At 39.1% G+C, this 19,658-nt stretch overlaps 2 protein-coding genes across 3 annotated transcripts; one reads left to right on the plus strand and one right to left on the minus strand.

The window, feature by feature from the left end:
• The first annotated feature begins 1,187 nt into the window (after window positions 1-1,187).
• Fife (regulating synaptic membrane exocytosis protein fife) lies at window positions 1,188-18,377 on the plus strand. 2 transcript variants are annotated; one of them, XM_065306555.1, is made up of 13 exons: window positions 1,188-1,632; window positions 2,726-2,896; window positions 4,311-4,422; window positions 4,489-4,771; window positions 4,833-5,046; window positions 5,144-5,562; window positions 7,304-7,512; window positions 8,890-9,246; window positions 9,383-9,441; window positions 13,241-13,422; window positions 13,665-14,344; window positions 14,520-14,539; window positions 15,438-15,559. In XM_065306555.1, exons 2-12 carry the CDS (start codon window positions 2,861-2,863, stop codon window positions 14,528-14,530), a joined length of 2,562 nt encoding a protein of 853 aa, XP_065162627.1. In that variant the 5' UTR covers window positions 1,188-1,632; window positions 2,726-2,860; the 3' UTR covers window positions 14,531-14,539; window positions 15,438-15,559. The 2 variants fall into 2 exon arrangements, with proteins under 2 accessions (XP_065162627.1, XP_065162625.1); XM_065306553.1 differs by lacking the exon at window positions 14,520-14,539 and having other exon boundaries at window positions 15,438-18,377.
• Clp (Cleavage and polyadenylation specificity factor subunit 4) lies at window positions 18,376-19,611 on the minus strand. Its single transcript, XM_065306571.1, is given in 3 exon segments — window positions 18,376-18,903; window positions 18,906-19,190; window positions 19,252-19,611. Coding segments are annotated over 3 exon segments (828 nt in total). The 5' UTR covers window positions 19,355-19,611; the 3' UTR covers window positions 18,376-18,463.
• Between the last annotated feature and the right edge of the window lie 47 nt (window positions 19,612-19,658).

The following is a 19,658-nucleotide window of genomic DNA, read 5'->3' on the forward strand; positions in this document are numbered from 1 at the left end:
TGTTGTCAGTTGTCAAAACACAGAACTACGGTTCGTGCAAACTCGTTATGCGTCGTGCGCTCACGTTAACGTTACGCATGAGATTCGAATAGTTACGAATTAAAACTTGAATTATTCAGAGCTCGAAGCGTTTTTTGCGTGTTTTATGTTATTAACACAAACAAATAAAGCCATTTAAATTACTTTTACGTGCGTTGAATTAATTATTTTGTTGGTTTAGTAATTTTTGCAAATGACACTGATTCAATAATAATTAAATGAGTTAATTATAAATAAAAGAAGTTTTTTGTTGGAAAAAGTTAATTTATGAAAATTTGAGTATACTTTTATCGGTAATGTTTTATTTATAAGCATCTTCGCCGCACTTAAGACGTGCTAAACGCGGAGATATTTATCGATCGCTTCATTCACGGGAAACGCAAAGAAAACACAAAAATTTAATACTAAACATTGCGTTTGAGATAAAAACATTTTCCCTTTTAGATTAGACAAAGCCGAGTTATAGAGTAAAGTAATAATTCAGTTATTTTATGCCAACAATCTGAAAATATTAAAAACCGAATAAAATTCAGTGATCGAAACGGCTTTGTATGGAAAATGATCAAACGCCTGACCTTAATAAGGATATGGAGGGTGGAAAAGACGAAAAGTTCAAACAGATAACAGGTAAATACGCTCGAAGCGGAAAATACAGACAAGCTGGCAGCGCGCTCCGCACATAACTCTCACAATGTCGGCTGAAATATATACCCAAACCATCTACGCGTACGTTTCTACGCGTTATTGAAATGGAAAATGCGGTCGTAAAGTTATCATGCAAAATCAATAAAATCAAGTTGATGGCAAAACAAGCGCAAACAAAACTATCGCAAGTTGCTCGCCGGCCTCAATTTATTTTTCTCATGACTTCATTACGCAAAACAGGCGCGCGTGAAGCAGGTCGGCGATGGCGATGAATCAACGCGAATTGGTGCGACGTGCCGCGGCTCATTGACGAGATGGCAATGGCGGGGGCAGAGAGGGGGTCATAGCGTGTGCACACGCCGCTCCGCTGATAAGAGGGATGTGACGGTACAGCCAGCAACGGCGTCAGCGGCAGCGGTGGCGGCGGCGGCAGCGGCGGGCGAATCATGCGCACGCATTTGCCCGGACCGTCGTACCTACTTGTTACACCGGAGTCTCGCCTCGTCCGGGCCGGGTCTCGCTCCGGGTGGTTTCGATGTGCGTGTCGTCCTCGTCCTCGCACCGACCGACCGACTGACTCAAATCGAAACGCAGCGCGACCCTCGACTGCCACCAGTTGATTACCGCCGCCGAACCACCCCCCGCGCGTGAAGAACGGCCGCATATATTATCTCGCCACATCGCGCGGATCGACGCATTTTGTACCGCGCGCGGATCACGCGGCCACGCGTCAATCAATCAGGTGGCTGGCGACGAAATTATGCAATTAAGACGCTCGCGGGGGCGATGTGCGCGCGTGGGGTGCCTGTGGAGTCGCCTGTCATCCGTTTGAAAAATCGCGAGGGACCTTCTCTCCCAGTGCGTGCGAACGTGTGAGGTGACCTTATATTTGTTTGTGCATGGTTCTGACACGTCTTCACTCAACGCCACAATATGCGACAACCTAAGGTAATATATTTATATAAACATATGTTTGGTTCTAATTTGCATTCGTATTATATTTCCATACGTATAATATCTCAAGACAAAAAAAAAAATAGAAAATAAAAGTATGGGTAATTTACGTTATAGCTTTCTTGATAATCCTGTCACTTGATACAAATTGCGCTGCCCGGCGCTTCCACCTACATAGTTTAGCGCGCGCGAGTGGTTAATCAACCAATTTCTATGCCTTCTCTTTAGTGCTACTTTATATTTCCCGAGTTCATTATTTCCACGATAATTATTCGCTGAATTCTCGGTAAATCCCTCCGGCTCATAAATTTATTTAAAGAGCATACGCAAATTCGCTCTAATTAACGAATCCACGCGCACCGAACATATTTTCTTAATTAAAACACATTTTATTAAATCTGGCTGTAGCGGAAAAGGTAGTATTATAAATGAGGGAGGTGTAGATACAGCTTCTTCTTATATTTCAGGGAAAATATAAAAATTAAAAAGTTTTGTGTTTAAATTTTGATATTTTGTTTAGTGAAACACGCTGTATCATGCAAACTATTGTTGGTTTGGTTTTGTTTTCGTAATTAGATAGTGCATAAGTTAGTTTATCTTTGGGATCCCATCGAAGTTTGGAAATCGCTTTCGAACTGTTTGAAATGGCCGACAAAATTGCGAAAGTTTGGTGATTTTCATAAAAATTTAGCATTATCTCGTAAATTCCGGTAGTGACTTTGTTTTTATCTATATAATTTGATAGCTAGTTTTATATTCTTTTTTTATCATTAAAATTGCAACAATTGGCCTAAAATTGCCGCAAAACACTAATTTTATTACCAAAAATAATAATTTAACATCAAATATTAACAATTAACTAAAAACATCTTTAAATTTTAATGATTTTAACTAAAATAATCTTCTAAAGCATTATTAAAGTATAATAAATTAATTTTATTAAATTTTCATTCATTTCCTCCATTTTAAGTGAGTTTACCTAACATAACCTCAATCCACATATTTGTTGTCTTATTTTTAACTTGTTTTTCCACGTGTGGTGTGTGTTGTTTGCATCATTAATTATTTTCCTCATGTTTCGTTTCAGATGCGTGTTTTCCAAGATCCCAATCAAACGACAACGCACGCAGCCAACACACAAATGTGCGCAATAAAAAATTGAAGCGCCCCTGATGCCCAGCTCTCATTCGGACCGTTGAACGTCGTTACCGACTCGAACAAGATGTTGCCCTCGCACGTGATGCACTTCATGAAGAAGGTAAGAACTTTCTAACTAAACACATAACTAGAAAAACAAACAAAATACCCACATTCTACAGCTACTTAGTATAGATGTAGATATATAGCGAACGGTTAAACATTATACCAATGTGAAACGAAGAAAAATAAACCTCCCTTCGGAGAATTTGTGTGGAAACGTGTATGTATGTATGTAAAAAGTCGTGTATATCCAGAAAGCGAACTTTTATTTCTTCTTGGCTTGACGTCACAGTTACAGGTGGTTTTGTTGCCTACCAATTCAATTTCAGTTTACGCTCAAGTCGCTCAACATTGATTAAGTCCAGCAATTATCGCGCCCTGGGCATTTTTACATGTTATTTATAGATTTTAATTTGTTGCTTTTAATTCACTAATTAAATTTATTAATGTTCAGTAATTGACTTGCTTGTTTTTGTTGTTGTTGTTGTTGTTGTTTTATTGATCGACAATTACACGCCCTGAGACAGTGACTGCAGTCAAACACGTTTGCGTGCCACACTTCAGTTTTTCATATCAACTTAATATTCATGCTTTTTTGGTGCTGGAATGCTACTCGCCTTATTTTTTATCATGATTACAATTACTTTTACGATTTATTATTTTGTTTTGTGGAGTATCAGACATTTTTTGCTTTGGAATTAGTCATTACTGCATAAATTTAGCTGTCAGTGTCGCAGGGATCAAATAGGGGTTGTTTTTTATTGATAAAGTCAACATTTAGTTAAGTTATAACCAAATATACGTGAAATATTATTCGAGTGCTCCGCCCACATGAACTGTTATGATAGGCAACCAATTATTCAACTATTTATTTAATGAAAGTCGTATTTTTACTTGTACAGATTTATTTTTAATATTGCGGGATTAAATGTGATATTCTGTGATATCTTGTGATATTTTGCGATATCCGACCGGGATTTCAACCCTCTATTTCCTTAATTTGACGCAGTTAATCTCTGTCGATCGTCTTGCGTCCAAAAAAGCAAGCTGCTGCGACTTCCACAAAGTCATCGATATTTTCCGGAAAATTGAGGAAATTGAGCAAACCTTTTTTACTCTGGCGAATATTTTCGATCAGCGTTTTCAACGCTTTTGCCTTTTCAGCAAAAATATATTAATATGTGCTGGCTAGTCTCAAAAAGCAATAAATCCTGATTTTCATGTACTTTGCGAGTGACTCACGGGTAATAAACAGCAATAAACTGGTAATTAAGCTAAATAAATGCGAACACAACGTGTCAGGCAAAATTTATTTAATGGGTTCTTAAAATTGTTTATGCTCTGCTTTCTTTTGTCGTCAAATCAGCGAATATTTAGCGTTTCTTCACACTTGAATGACGCTCGAGATAATAAAATGTGTAGGTACATAATCCTAACCTTAATAAGAGCGTCCTTTTATGTCTTGTTATAAGATGGTGGAGACCACAGGTCCGGGCAACACAGCAGAGACAGCAGAAAGTGGGACGACATTCGGCAAACTGAAGCAGACGTTATCGTCGTCTTTATTGACTGCACAAGACAAAGGTTTGTCTCGAACTCCCGAAACTTAAACCCATCACGCGGTAATTTATTGTATTGTGTTTGGTGCAGTAACAAAAATGTCACCGAGACCATCGATTGTCCCCGACGTGGAAAGCACACCGACACCAGCGGAGGAGAAACCTCCACCTCCGAATTCGCTACCAATTCAACCGAAAACCGAGTCAGGCAAACGTCCCGGCGGGTGTCGGGTATGTCTGAAGGCGATAAAGCCAGATGACTTTAGCCGCACGTGCGCGGAATGTGCCAACAAGGTGTGCGACGATTGCGCTTCGTATAGCATGAACACCGAGGACGACACCTCATCGCGATGGACATGCAGTGTGTGCCGAAGGTAATAAATTATTTATACGCTGCATACGTACGCTGACCTAACACTGTTGTGTGTAAATCAGAAAAATTCAATCAAGAGCAGCCATGCAGCAGGATTCATCCGAGAGTCTGCTCGAGATACCCACGCAGGAGATTCAGCGGCGACATTCGGACATTCGTTTGGGATCGTCAGGCGGATTAACGCCGGGCGTCGGAAGTGGATTAGCACCGCCAAGGAGTCCCGAGTTACGGCGACACTCGGATGTATCACCGGCGTCGCTGAAAGAACTTGAAAAGGTACATAAAGACTCATTCAACTTTAACAAGCAAAAAGCTACAAAAAAAACTTACTTAACTTAAATCTTGTTTTTTGTTTTTGTTTTAATTTGTTTAGCTAAAAGGTCAAAAACCATCCGAGTCTGAATGGGCGAAACGTGGTGGTAGGAGTGGCGGTGCAAGCCGCGCAAATAGTCCACCCCGTGACCAACCCCCTAGAGAAGCAGTCACACCCGCACGATCCCGCCGTGGTAGCCGCATAGGCCGTCAACATAGTTATGACGAAGAAGTGAATAAAGCAGGCGGGGCACCTGCTAATGAACTAGGGTTAGGTTTACCAGCGCCTATGCCTCGTCGAGCTTCCGCTTACGATGTCTTCACCGTACCGGGCTTAAGCACCGTAGCCACCCCTAACACTGGTAGGCGTGCTTCGTTTCGTGCGACGGATCCACCCAGCCCGCCTAGTCCTGACACCGGTCCAGCACTAATCATCCCCGAGAACAAGGAGAGACGGAACAGCCGACGAGGATCACAATTGTAAGTGGTTTTAAATATTTTCCAAAAATCCCATTATTGAGTTGTCAAAAAAGGTCAAGGTGTAGCGAGGAAAAAAACCAACGTGTATTTTACAAAGGACGTGAAAGGATGTAGCGAAAAAAATAAATGTCGAACAAGATATAAACGCGTTGCACGAGAGAAAAAAAGGAGTTGGGGGATGCGTGGAGATAAAAGGGAAAAGCGAATTGGTTCCAGCTTGTGTCGTTCGTTTCCAGCTGTATTTGTTTTCTTCGGATCGGTTTTAAAAGAGCCGTTCGTTGCTGCACGGCTAGACTTATCGATCGTTCACGTCTCCCGGTCGGTCGCGTGTACGTTTACGTTTCGCCATCGCCTGCCAAAGGGCTGCATGCTGTCTGCATAAGCCCGGCTTTATTTTAACTCAATCATTATGCTATAACGAGTGTTTTATAAACTAAACCAGCTTACAACTTCATCAAAACAACACTAGTACTACACATTTTCACAATTTGCAAATTTTCAGGTTAAACTTTTAGGTTATGCGCGGGAAACTAACCAAAATAACCAAAATAACCAAAATAACCAAAATGCTTGTTGACTTTATGAATGTTTAACGCTTGTGAAGGAGTTGAGTATACGAATCAGTACCTAGCTGATGTCGACCATTTTCTTGTATTATTCAGGTGTACGGTGCACAATAGGCACAAAAGGTCTTGTAAACGTGTGCATCATTTGTTTTTATATCCGCGATTTTGCGAGCTCTCGAGGTATGAAATCCGTGCTGCCTCAAGGCTCTTTGGCGTCTTTAACAATACATCATACATTCGTATTTTCTCGCTACGCCTTTTTCTCATGCTTCACATTTTCGAAATGGGGATAATCATTACAGCTCCATAGCAAAACGGAAATGAAAAGAAAGTAGGTGTTAGCTTTGGCTTCGTCGGAAAATATATTTCTTTTCATTTTTTTATTTCGTAACTCAAAAGCAAAAAATATTCACAATTAGGTTATAGACGTAAACTAGGTTAACTTAGGCAACTCCACGTACGCCATCTTAAATATTAACTTCCGAATTGGATTGAATTGAAATTGCAACGAATATTTTATTAGTCAATTTCAATCAAATCTTGTGGTATTCAGACGGTTACCAATTTGCCGAAGGCAAACTTTATACCTATTTCATCTACAAATGGATATTAGAGGAGCGTAATACAGTTATTGAAAGTAATACCATAATGTGGTTCATAATATATTTAAACTTTTTTGTTATTTTGGAAAGTACCATGTAATATTTTGGTCATCTTGAACTTGCTAAACTTTATTTGCTTTTTTATGAGTCGCTTGGTCCAGTATAACATGATTTACGATCAACTCGTAGCAGTCGTAGCAACTTCCGGGTTGTCGGTCGAATATTGCAAATGAAAAAGTGAGCTCCGCGTAAATGTAGCGGAAAACATTTGAAGTGAAACGATTTGTAGAAGGTTGAAAGTGTTGGGACACTAAAATATCATACAGGGTGTTCAAAATTCACTATTTTAAGTATAATTTTTTAAAATTTGTATAGAAATCTTTGTTTTACCCTGTATATTAACCTTAAAACAGTTTTTCTTACCCCAAACGTAAATTATGATATCTTTATTAAATTCCAAAATGGTCCCCGACTCAAACCCTAATAGATTAAAAGCCTTATAATTTAATTTTAATAAATTATGATAGATGATCCAATTCACAATTGCAAAACCTTGTTTTTTGTTATTTTCAGACCAGATATTGGCGGCCTTCGAAATGTGGTACCCCCACGACCTGCCCCGGCACTCGAAGACCTCGAAGCAGCACCACCAAGACGTCAGGCGTCCGTAGACGCCGAAGCAATCCGAATTGTAATCCACGACGTCGATTCCGGAACTGGCCCAGCCGCAGCACAACGAAGGGTTGTCCTTCGACGAGATCCGTCGGATAAAGCACATCGCAGTAAGTAAAATAAATATTTTCGCAAAAATCTAAAATAAAATTTAAAGTTTGTAAATATTCCACGGCAAATGCAATTTATATTCGATTTTAATCGGTTACCACCGATGCATTTTATTGTTATTGATTTAGTCGATGCACATGAGGAGAGAAAATTGCATTTTGTTGAATATATTGCAACGCGGCTGGAAATTTCATCATCCGCGATTGGATGCTGCGTTGCTGCGAGTGTTGAGTGGACTTCAAAGGTTAAATTATCATTTTTGATCCACCCGGGCACACAACAATCGCAAACTCGGCGGTAATTACGCCGTGGATATCTTGCTTATCCTTGGGGATCTTCTCCGGAGCCTTGTTTATTCAGGGTGATGACTATCAAACGGCGTAAAACTTTAAACCCGCCGATTTAATTAACACACACACATACATACAGAGAGGGAGCGGAAACACACAGCAAACGATGTAATCCTGTGTCTAGCAAGTTGCAATCCTGTAACGCCGCTACAAACTGACCTGAATTTATTCGGTTGCAAATATTGTGACAATCTATCAACGTGCTTTATTCGTTAATTCCGGCATCGTACAAAGATTAAAACCCGAATCGATAGATCACAATGACTAAACATAGAACATCGAGCTTTTGACACGGATGAAATTCCGAAACGCGAGCGATGGCCTGCTTTATGAAGATTGTAAACCATTTTCCCCCCGTGTGACGTACAACACACTCGGATGCGTTGTATGCGTTGCGTGCGGTGTCTACGTGTGTGGAGTACCAGCGCGACCGCGACGCATTCCATCGCATGATGATGATGATGTGTGTGATATATGTGGCATTCTGGGCCACATCTCATCACCAATACAACGGCGCTGATATGTCCAATAATCGGGTCGTAGAAGTCGACTCAAGATACATAATTTACTATTATTACATTTTCTTCGAATAGAATACAGAAATAACTCATGAAGGGTTTCAAAGGTCATCGGAAGGGGTTAAAATTTAGGGAAAATTTTAATGACCTAGGTTAGATAATAGAAAATGGGAAGTAGGGGTGAAAGTTTTGTTCAAATTGGTTTCAAAATGGACGAGATATGGGAATTTAAAGTTTCAATCCATCAAAACCAATCAAATTTAGAAAGTAACAACTAGTAAAAATATAGGGTAGACATCTCTTAAACATGACTTAACTTTAAGACCTAAATAAGATAAAAATCAAAATTTGTGATTTTGGTCCTCCTGGGCCCATTTTCACTTTTGGCTTCCCCGAAAAAATGGTACAGCTACTTGGAAGTTACGTAGATTCTGATAAAAGTTGGTCCCTAGTCAAAATATGAAAAGTCAACCTTCCCCCAAAAATTTTCCTTTTGATTTACTTCCAGCACGTGGTTTCGGCATGCGAGTAGTCGGCGGCAAGACAGCCCCCGACGGCCGCCTCTTCGCTTACATCGTATGGACAGTCCCAGGCGGCCCCGCCGAAAAAGGTGGCCTCCAACAAGGCGACAAAGTCCTCGAATGGGGCGGCGTCTCACTGATAGATCGCTCCTTTGAGGAAGTCTGCAGTATCATGGACCGCACCGGCGACGTCATCGAACTACTCGTGGAGCACGCCACTGATTTACGCATGTGCGACTTACTAGACGACCCAATGCCACCGCCGCCCGTAACAGTCACGGTCCCAGTACCAGTGCCAATGCAGCGGAAGACTTCCGAGGCGAACATCATTGCGCTGCACGTAGGTAAGTCACCCCCATTTCAAAAACTTTTTAATTGTACGATTATGATCGAGCGACGCGTGTGGTTTGTTTAATCTTGTTTACGCTTCAAAGTGTTCTAATGATGGCAATGAAATCGTTGCGTCTAAATTATTTACAGAACCGGAAAACGAAAAGGGCCCGTCGTCGCCGACACGCAGGAAACTTCCCAAAACACCGGTATAAATATCGATTTCCAATTTCTACCCTATTTACAAACAATGTTAACTAAAAGACTCTTAACATCTTGTGTTACTTTTTACGTTGTCTTTTTTGTTTCGTTTTTATTTTTACCTTGACTTATATTTACGTTGATTACTTACAACTTCGATATATACTTATATACGAGAATTTACATACTCAGAAACTATTCGAGAAAAGCGGTGGTGTAAAACGCAGGTTATAAATTTATGACATAACCTCAAATGTTTACTACCACTTTCTGATATTTTGATATATTTTATGAGCAAACCATAAACATTGAGATGTTATCAATCTCTAAATGTAAATGAAAACTATCTTAATCAGTATATCACACACATTCGCAGGAGAATGTGATGTTTATGTTGAATGTTACGAATTTTACGATTAGCTATTAGACGTCGACTGATTAGAAAGAAATTAACGAAGCTTTAAGACTAGCATCTATACCTACTATATCTATATAGTTCTACGAAAGTTGGGACGAATGTTTGAACCAAGTTTGAATTGACATTCGCATTCGTCGCATGATTGTCTCTTCCTCGACTCATCAGTTTGCGCAAGCGATGATGATTAGCCGGCGTTAATTGAGTCGTTTCGGTGACACATCTGCATTCGTGCACGTACACGTGCGCATTTCACGTGTCATACTCTCGCTTCACTTGGTGCGCTATCGCGCGCCTACAGACACCTCGTGTGAATACCCATCATGTACATGTTCAGCTAGCTTATTTCCGCTTGCATAAGTGCTTTGTGATACACTTATTTATTGCGTGCGCGAGTGTCGAACGCGACTGCACACGCTGTGACTGTGTTTTATTCGGCCTCATCTTTCTCTCATGCCTTTCATACTCTGCGCGCATTCGAAACTTTACTATTGATTGTTTGCAAGATTGTTGTTAGCAGATAAATATATGTGACGCGTTATATATTCAGAAAGTCTATATTTTAGCATAAATTATATTTTCTTAGGCTGGAAAATGGTTTTTCGTTAAAAATTCATTCATTGTTTGAGTTTTACTGCAACCAACATTACATCGAAGGGATTTTTGAGTCATTGCAATGCAAATTCAACAATTATTAACTCGTTTTATAGATTAAATCATGTAGAAATTGATTTTATTGATAAAATATCATTAATAATTCTTTAGTAAACTGTAAAATTGATTATACTCAAACATTTTAACATTTAAGTTGTGCTGCAACCAATAATACATGGAAATCATCTTTGTTTCATTGAATACATACACAATCACAAATAATTTGCATGTTTTACAGTTTTATTCATGTGGAAATTGATATTATTGGCAATATTCATTCATTCCGAGTGCAATCAAATAACAATTATTAGTTTTTGCTGAAAATACATTCATTTATGACCAAAAAAACAAAACATATTCAATTTTTGATAAATATTATTTCAACATATCAAAAAATATCAATATCAGTCATAATAAACATTAATCATCAACGCAGGGCTAACAAAATCATTTTCAAAAACCAGTCCAAGCATTAACTAGAAATACAGAGATTTGAAAAAGAAGTAGTGAACTATTACGATGTTATGAACAATAAAATGATATATAAACTGATAAAAAGATATATAAACCCCTATAAATTGAAGAGCTTGTAGTGCTAACGAGTGTAAACTAGTCGGTAAAACTATAAACATAATTGTTGTAACGCTAATGATAGGAAACCCAAAAAACACACAGCTGAACAAACAATATTGATAAATAATAAAAAATATAAAAAATATATGTATACAACATTAGCTGTGCAAAAATGTGTTAATCACCATCAAATCAAATTTAGCATAAATGTAAAACTAAAACAAATCAACTTGTAAATCGAAAATCGCAAAATTTGTACGAACAGTCTCTGCAACGAGGCTAATAATTTGACATATCATGTATACATATAACAATCAGTATTATTCTAATCCATGCGTTAAAATGTGAAAAAGACAACAAAATTGTGTATGTAAATGGAGCATTTACATTGAACATTTGGTAAAAAAATATTTTATTAAACATGATAATGATAAACCAATCATTATACAATACAAGAATTAATCACACAATCAATGTGCGTGACTGTGACTGTGCTTATCAACCTAGACAGATAGTAAATAGTGAAATAAAAGGTAGAAACCCCAAAAATATGTGTAAATACGAGCATCTGATGTTCTGTGCGTTTGCTAACCAAAAAGAGGAAAAAACGTACAATTGACAATATGAAACATATATATTTATAAATTTAGTTTGAGCAAAACAAACAAAAGACTATATTGTTATCATTATAATTTCAATGTACATAGGATAAAAATGTAGGTCTTAACGAGATGCAATGTCGGTGTCTGTTGTTTTTATTTTTATATTTTATTTTCCTTTGTTGACTGTAGATTTCGATTTTTTCGTTTCATTTACGTTCTTGAGTGTTTTATACCAAAGTATAAAAGCGAACCCGGCGATAATTATACATTAATTAATTCAAGAATGTTGTTGTGTTGTAATATCATCGTTTGGTGTCAGCTGGGACAGAAGTCCACACAAAATAACAAAAAAAAATGTATAGGTGCTTTAAATGTATCTATGATCTATGATCTAATAGTGCCCACATTAAATACACAACTATAAAATGCAACTGATTCGAATATCAATTCAACATTCCACAATATCACGTTATATTTACGATTCCTCTCTCTCTCTCACTGAACACTGTTTTGATTTTTATTTGTGCTTTCCTTTTTCGTTTTCGTTTTGGTGTGAAACGAAATTATTTACGTTTTAAAACTTGCCGCAGTAAATTTATTGACAATGCCCATTGTTGCGTGTTTCGTCTCGACTTCCGGCTTTCGTTCGCTGCTCCTTTTCTCACCAGCCCACCCCCACTGCCCCCTTCGCACCTGTTTGTCTGCCGTCACCCTCCATTCGTGTGTACAAATATTTTTCATAGCAAGCGGACTACTGCGCTGGAAAATGATGCAATCAATGAACCGATCGAGCTCAATCGCACAATCGCAATGAGAACGAGAACCGAAATGCTCGGTACGAGTACATAAAATAGGTACGCGATTTCCGCTCTGTCCCAACTGGCACGTAAACTTCTCACTTAGACAATACTTGGCTTTGGATGCAAATATTTTGTGATGCGTTCGATTTTGGTTACGTTTTTTGTGTGTTTTATTGAATGTTTTGTGCTCTGCTCATACTCTGCTGTGTGCTAATCTATAACTACTATTGTTATCTTCTAGTTGAACTTTTTTTTCGAAAAAAAAACGCCAATAAATGCAACAATAATAGAAATATTAGTTTTTAGTTGTTTTTTTTTTCTCTAATAGGGAAAATGAGGTAATGGACTTTTAATGTCCGCATGAGGAAATTTATTCGGTGCGAATCTGCGTTCCGCATAACGTTTTATTAAAAATTACACATCTGGGTCAATTACGGATTACGAACTCGCCGTCCCTCCGACACTCTCTCCGCAACAGCAACGCGGTTTTTGCTTTATCGATTATCTCATCCCACATCGACATCGAAAAGTGTGTACTTCTTAAATATAAAAAAAGAGAACTAGTGACTAAACTACCGCTTTAGATTTCATCCTATATTAGGCGCTGCTTCAAGTCTTTTCTTGTCTTTGGTTTTTTCTTCCTTTTATTTTTTTGGTTGGGTTTTTGGCACACTATCAGTTTTTCGAATATATCTAATATAAAAATGCTTTGTCTGATTTGCGCGGCGCGCAACTGGGGTAACTGAAGTGATTCGTTTTGCAGGAGCAGCTGGCAAGGGAGCGCACGGTGAGTGGTCGCGTTCAGCTGCAGGTCTGGTATCACGACGAGCGGCGCGAGCTGGTGGTAGCGGTGCTCGCCGCCGACGATTTGCCCCCTAGGGACGAGAATCTCGGATACGGCGCGCTGCCGGAGGCCTATGCGAGGATGTGCTTGATGCCGCTGACGTATGTTAAATTACTTTTGTTTCTTTTCGCTTTCCTGTGATATATTTTTGATGTACAACTGGCAGAAAACAAATTCGCGCAAATTTCTCACGCAAAAAAATCATTTCTTTGATTGCAAAGTTTTCTACGACATCAAAATCGCTAACTACTTTATACTTGGCAACTTCTAAATTGATCATGTGCAAGTAGATGTAAATGGACCATAACACCCAAGTGGGTCCTAATTGACTATCATCTTCCAGCTGCGAACAGCACTGCCTGCAAACGGAGGTAGCGCCCGCCAGCCAGAACCCCATCTGGAATGCGAATTTATCATTCCCGGGCGTGCCGGGCGACGAGCTAATGGAACGCATGCTCGACGTCACCCTCTGGGACCTGGTCCCACATCATGAGCATGTCTTCCTCGGCGAATGCACCGTAGACCTTCAGAAAGCCTTCCTGGATGATCGTGCCGTCTGGTGTCGTTTGGAAGACCCTCGACAGATGCGTGGTCGTTCACCACATACATCCCCACGTGGATCCATCACAGGTCGTCGATCAGATTTCGGGATTCAACGCAGTGTCTCCGATGATGTGGATTCCATAGGAGAATGTGCAAGTCTGTTACATCCGGACCACGCATGGGGATCACGCCGTGGGTCATCACAGAGTGAACAACTGGAAGTGGAGGTTTATCAGTTGGGGAAAGATTTCTCAAGGTCTTTGCCTGGTTCAAGGCGGTCCAGTTTTCAGTCCGCACAGGAACAGCAGCAGGCTGATGATGCACCAGCAATGCCACCGCCCAGTTCCATGGCGAGGGATCGACGTAGGAGTAGCTGCACGCGGATGATGCGCGATCCGGATGAGATCCTCAAGAGTCTCAAGGCGGTCAAGGGAGAACTGGGTCGGACGATGAGTCTGACGGGCGAGAAGCGCCATCGAAGTAAGTACCACTCAATAATTTTCCTGTTTGAGGCGAAAAAATGAAATTCGGCACGTTGATTTGATTCTATTTGACTCCCACCGATATAATGAGCATGTGTGTGCGTGTGCGTCAAGTTGTTTATGTTTCTAATCCTAATTCTTCTTCTACACCTACAATTTTATCACACCTATAGTGGAGATGTAATGCCACCGGGTAAGCTGTCCACTTCTATTATAAATATTTAACATTTATATGCCGTGCAGATCGTGCATGCCTGGCTGCTGCTATTCTTTCACGCCACAGCTATCGATTTGTCAATCGTGCGCCGCTGGGTTTGCTTCGAGTTTGGTATCTTGATGTTCGGGCGTCTTTTTTGCTCTCGCGCGCAGTTATGATTGCTTTCGGCTACGCGCGCAGGCGGCCAAAGTAACATGCACCGCATTACCATATAAATTAAAGCACCTTTCCAACACTTGACTATCATATTAATCCCAACTTTAGGATCATCTCAAGACCGAGAGTGCCGACAAGGGTTTCACGGGCGGGGGCCGGTTGTGTGCGGCTTCAAATGACTTTGTAGCGAAACCGCCCACCGTAACTTTCCCCCCACAACACAGAGCAGATCAAGTTATCAGCCGTCACAACTACCTACATGTTGTAAACCCTTCACTGAAACCCAACAGAACCCTTCAAACTCAAAACATCAAAATCAAAGTGCTTCTGACATTGTTTGTTTGTTGTAACGTTCTAACGTATCAATCGCTTAATTGGTGGCTCATTTTTTGGATGCATGTCGATGCTAATCGAATTATAAACACACGCGTCGAGCGACTTCTTGATTGCAATGGCATTAAGCTTGTTTGCTCATTAATTATCTAAACACATCAGCTGCATCCAATTAATGTACATACCCTCTGTAAACAAATATAGCACTCTTCAAAGGCCTTCAAATTAAGGCGGCAGATTTCCTCTGATAATTAGAGCTATAAATAATAATTGTCCTAGTCCCTCGTGTGTGGAGTAATAAGAGCCGCACACTGCTGTCATTTATTATCCTCGGTGTCACACGTCGACGAGTAGTAATATAATCGATACGTTGCTCGTTTTGTAGGATCGCCGAGCATAACATCAGCGGCGCGGAAGGACAGCGTGAAGGAAGTGCCCGAAACGAAAGAAACGCCGCCGTCAAGTCCGGAGAGAACATCGCCGCCGCGTTTGGGACCTGGACAAATCAAACCGCGAGGATTTCGATTGTCGAGCACGAAACCCGTCGAACTTAAGTTGGGATTGTTGATGACCAAGGGTCAATTGGAGGTGGAAGTGCAATGTGCCCGCCATATTGCCCCGCGCGAAACACCACCAGACACATATGTCAAGTGTTATCTACGAGATGGGGACCGTTGGCTGCAAAAACGTAAAACGCATGTATATCGCCACTCCTGTGAACCACAGTTTAGACAAACGTTGAGATATCAGGCTTGTGATGTCCTCGGACGCACGCTTGTTATTATGCTGTGGGAGAGACAGCGTGGGTTTGAACATAACCAAGGCCTAGGTGGCGCTGAGATCTCTTTGGACCTGCTCACCCTAACCCAACTTACAACTGGTTGGTATCCGTTGTTCCCAATTCATTCCCTGGGCTCCGATTCGAATGATTCTCCGTAAAACATGTAAAACAAAATGGAGTTTACATTTTATGATTGATTAATCATGGCGACGCTTTTGCAGTGCCAGAAGATGATGGTACGTACTAAACGTTGATTGGGGCATTTATGAGTGTTAAACGTAACGTAATGAACCACACACCAATCACAATATATAATTTAACGAGTAGCGCAGTTACATAACCTAACAAAACCAATCAAAATTCGCACATATTCAGAATCGCATATCAAACTCGAGAAATCAAATTATTCAAACTTTATTCAAGAAGACGAAAAAATCAGATAGTTGATGTAGATATGAAATAAAGTCATGCAAGTGCTTTACATAGGACTTCCGGGGGCCTATTTAAAAGTACCACACGACGTTGTCAGTAAAACAGCGTCGAAAGTTTCGTAGGTACGCGGCGATAAGAATGAAAACAATCTCTCTGCTTTCAAGTGAAGTTTATTTCGCGGTAAACGACAATATCTAGATTAAACGGAACTCTAAGAATCATCCAACTTTTGATTACACCTTCCATTTATTTCCGTATTTCCGTGTCTTCTAACTACTTGAGCGCTTGATATTAATAAACTTTTTTTCGAGGGACTTACGTACTTAGATCTACTTTAGAGCTTATATCAATTTGCACAAAACGTTGAGTTTGCAACAAACACGTAATCGAGAGACTGAATCTGCTTAATTTAAATAAATTGGAGGAGTGGTCTTCCTGGCTTAAAATACAGAAAGTGATATCCTATGTAACATGAAACGGCGTGTTCTAATTTTAACGTTTTGATACCATTCACAAGGTTGGACGCCATTCGGACGCCATTTTGATGCATTTTGTTTCGCATGTCACATCACATGGCCTAATCGTAATCAGTAATATTGATGAGATAGTTTAGTTTAGCAAGGAGGTAATTTTGAGTTTTTTTGATGAATGAGAGTACCTACATTACTTACACGTACAAGCTGTTGGTGTTCTCTTGTTCTAACTTATTCTAAGTATTTGAATAAAGAAACAAAAGGCCTAAATCAGAGAAAACGCGACAATCTTTCCTATAAATTATAAAATATTGTATATCGTCCGACGACGTAGTTGTGGCGGCGACAAGTCTACGTTTACTACATTTACTATTGTAAGCATAAACGTCTATGAATATTAAATCAGTGTTGCTAAAACTCAATTAAAACTACGTAACTAAATGATGCGTTTTGGGAGATGAAACATTTAAACTTGACATTTACAGTAAAAGATGTAAAGCTGACGAGAGTTAAAATAGCGAATATAATATCTTTAAACCCCTTGACTTGGGCAAAAATGTAAAATGTAAAGGACGTTTATTCCTGTTCGGCTGGTTGACAATCTTTCATATTGTAACAAGTGAATACTACACGTAAAAATTAGCTATCACATAGATAGGAATCATATACAATACACATATATTTATATACTTACACACAAACATCTGGCGTTAATGCATAATCATAATGTTTAAGAACAACGTTCAGAGTTTGGGTTATGTTTGACTTTGAGTTAACCTCCAAAAAATATTCCTAACCCCTATGCATACACAACTAAAAAGGAAATGATATAAATATAAAAATATATATAATGAATAAATATATGTTGTTGCTGTTCAACTTAAATGAGTAATATACTACAATAACTCGTGGTTACATGCATAAATCAATCATCAGTACAAACATATTTAATTTACACGCAATCATAGTCAATGTAAAAGACATTGTTTATCGAACGTTGAGAATCGTATGCTTTAACGACCGTCAAATATATCAAATCTTCTATATACAATGTTGACGATACTTTCAGATTCTATATCAATCATTCTAGGTTCGAAACCGATGGTTCTAACAATCAATAACAAACAAAACAGGGTGTTGCTTTGTATAATTGTTACAAATGTATTCATGTACTGTACACTGTGTACGTTTGTTTTGAGATTGCATTGTAAATGTTGAATAACTGCGGATTATTTGATGTTGCTTTTAGTTTTCATTGTATTTTTGTGTAAAATTGCGTTGCAGCGTCAAAAAATCTGTTTTTATTCAACAGAAGACACTGAAAGACAAATATCAAGTTGTTGTCCATGATGAGCCTAGAGAAGGGCCTTAAAAAGACAGATACGGGTGTAAAACACGAAGAAGTGTATAAATTTATAAATAATTTAAAGTATTTAGACAGAGAAAGAGTTTACTTACGAATATATTGTAATTGTTTAATTCGTGCAATGATGATAATGAGAAGCAGGAAACAAAGACGTATTTTATTGCGTTTTGTGCTAAATAAAGTTGAAACCCTAAAAATAATAAACTAAATGTGATGTTCAATAAATGTTACTATATAATGCAGAGAGAAATAAACATGACACATGTGAAAGTCGTTCTGAGTCTTCTTTCATCTATTTCTATACTTAATTATTGTACAAATAGCAGATTTTCAGGATTTTTTCGTATAATAAATATGTCTTATTGTTTATCATGATTATCGTGCATTGATTTAGTTTGAGATAAAAACGCCAGATGGCCTTTCGGACAACGATTAGCGTAATGTCCTTTATTCCCGCATTTGTAGCACGTTACATCTTCTAATTTCTTGGGAGGCATTCGCTGATACTGTGGCGGTCCGTCCTGCATACCACCATGACCATCGTTCATATGATGTGGACCATCATTGCCCATTTTACTACAGTGAATCGCTTTGTGGCCGTGTTCACCGCAAAAATGACAAATAATCACTGGCGGTTTCTTTAAATCTTTCATGTTCTGGTCTGGTGGTGCTGGCAGTTCAAATCTGGGATGCATATATTTGCAGTCAGCTCCATCCGGACAAAATCCAGCTAAGTAATTTGTGCATAACACGCGACGCACGTGTCTGTGACGACAATGTGGACCATGCCTGCAAAACCTCTATCATACCATGGACAATCTTTTATCTTGCTTTCTGGATCAATGTGAAGAAAGGGGCATTCTTTGTTATGGCAGGCGTTGAAGCGCGAATAAAAGTAGCATTCAGGCATTTTTGTCATGTCATATTCATGAAGAAATTCACATTGGTCTCCTTTTTTGCACAGGCCTCTCAGCCAATGTTTGCAGACAATTGTTCTATCACCGCGGACGTGGCGGAATGGACACAGAGGACCTTTTTGGCAGCCCATTGGTGAAGAGTAAAATTGGCATACAGCAGCTATAGATTCTGATAAATACAAAATAAATATTTAGAATAAGATTTGATGTTTGTTTTGAAAGCAACTTACTGTCCATGCCAGAGAATGGCAATGGTAATGCTCCAAATTGCTCATCTAAGGCAACTTCTATATCAAAACGAAAGTTTTCTACATTGGCCACTATACACTCCATGTTTATAGAGAAAATGTACTATTATTATAAGAAAGAAAACAATTTGCAGCGATTTCATGTGTTTTTAGGTTAAAGGTTTGTTTTGCAGAGTTTTCGGAGTTGAATTATAAATTGAAACACGAACATGCACGATTTGCTGTTTGATTTGAAATTTCCAAATGCAAATGTAACCATTTATCAGTGTTAAGACTGGTATGATCTATTCATAACAATACTAAACCTAAGTATATATTATTAGAATTATTTTCATGCAACAAGAAACGAGTTTAGTTTATTCATGAAATAAAAATCGTAAAATTTCGTT

This window comes from Atheta coriaria, unplaced genomic scaffold (assembly GCF_025399875.1).
Source record: "Atheta coriaria isolate IRGN ID8LTWV9N9 unplaced genomic scaffold, Caltech_Dcor_3.1 hic_scaffold_6_pilon, whole genome shotgun sequence".
Lineage (NCBI taxonomy): Eukaryota > Metazoa > Arthropoda > Insecta > Coleoptera > Staphylinidae > Dalotia > Dalotia coriaria.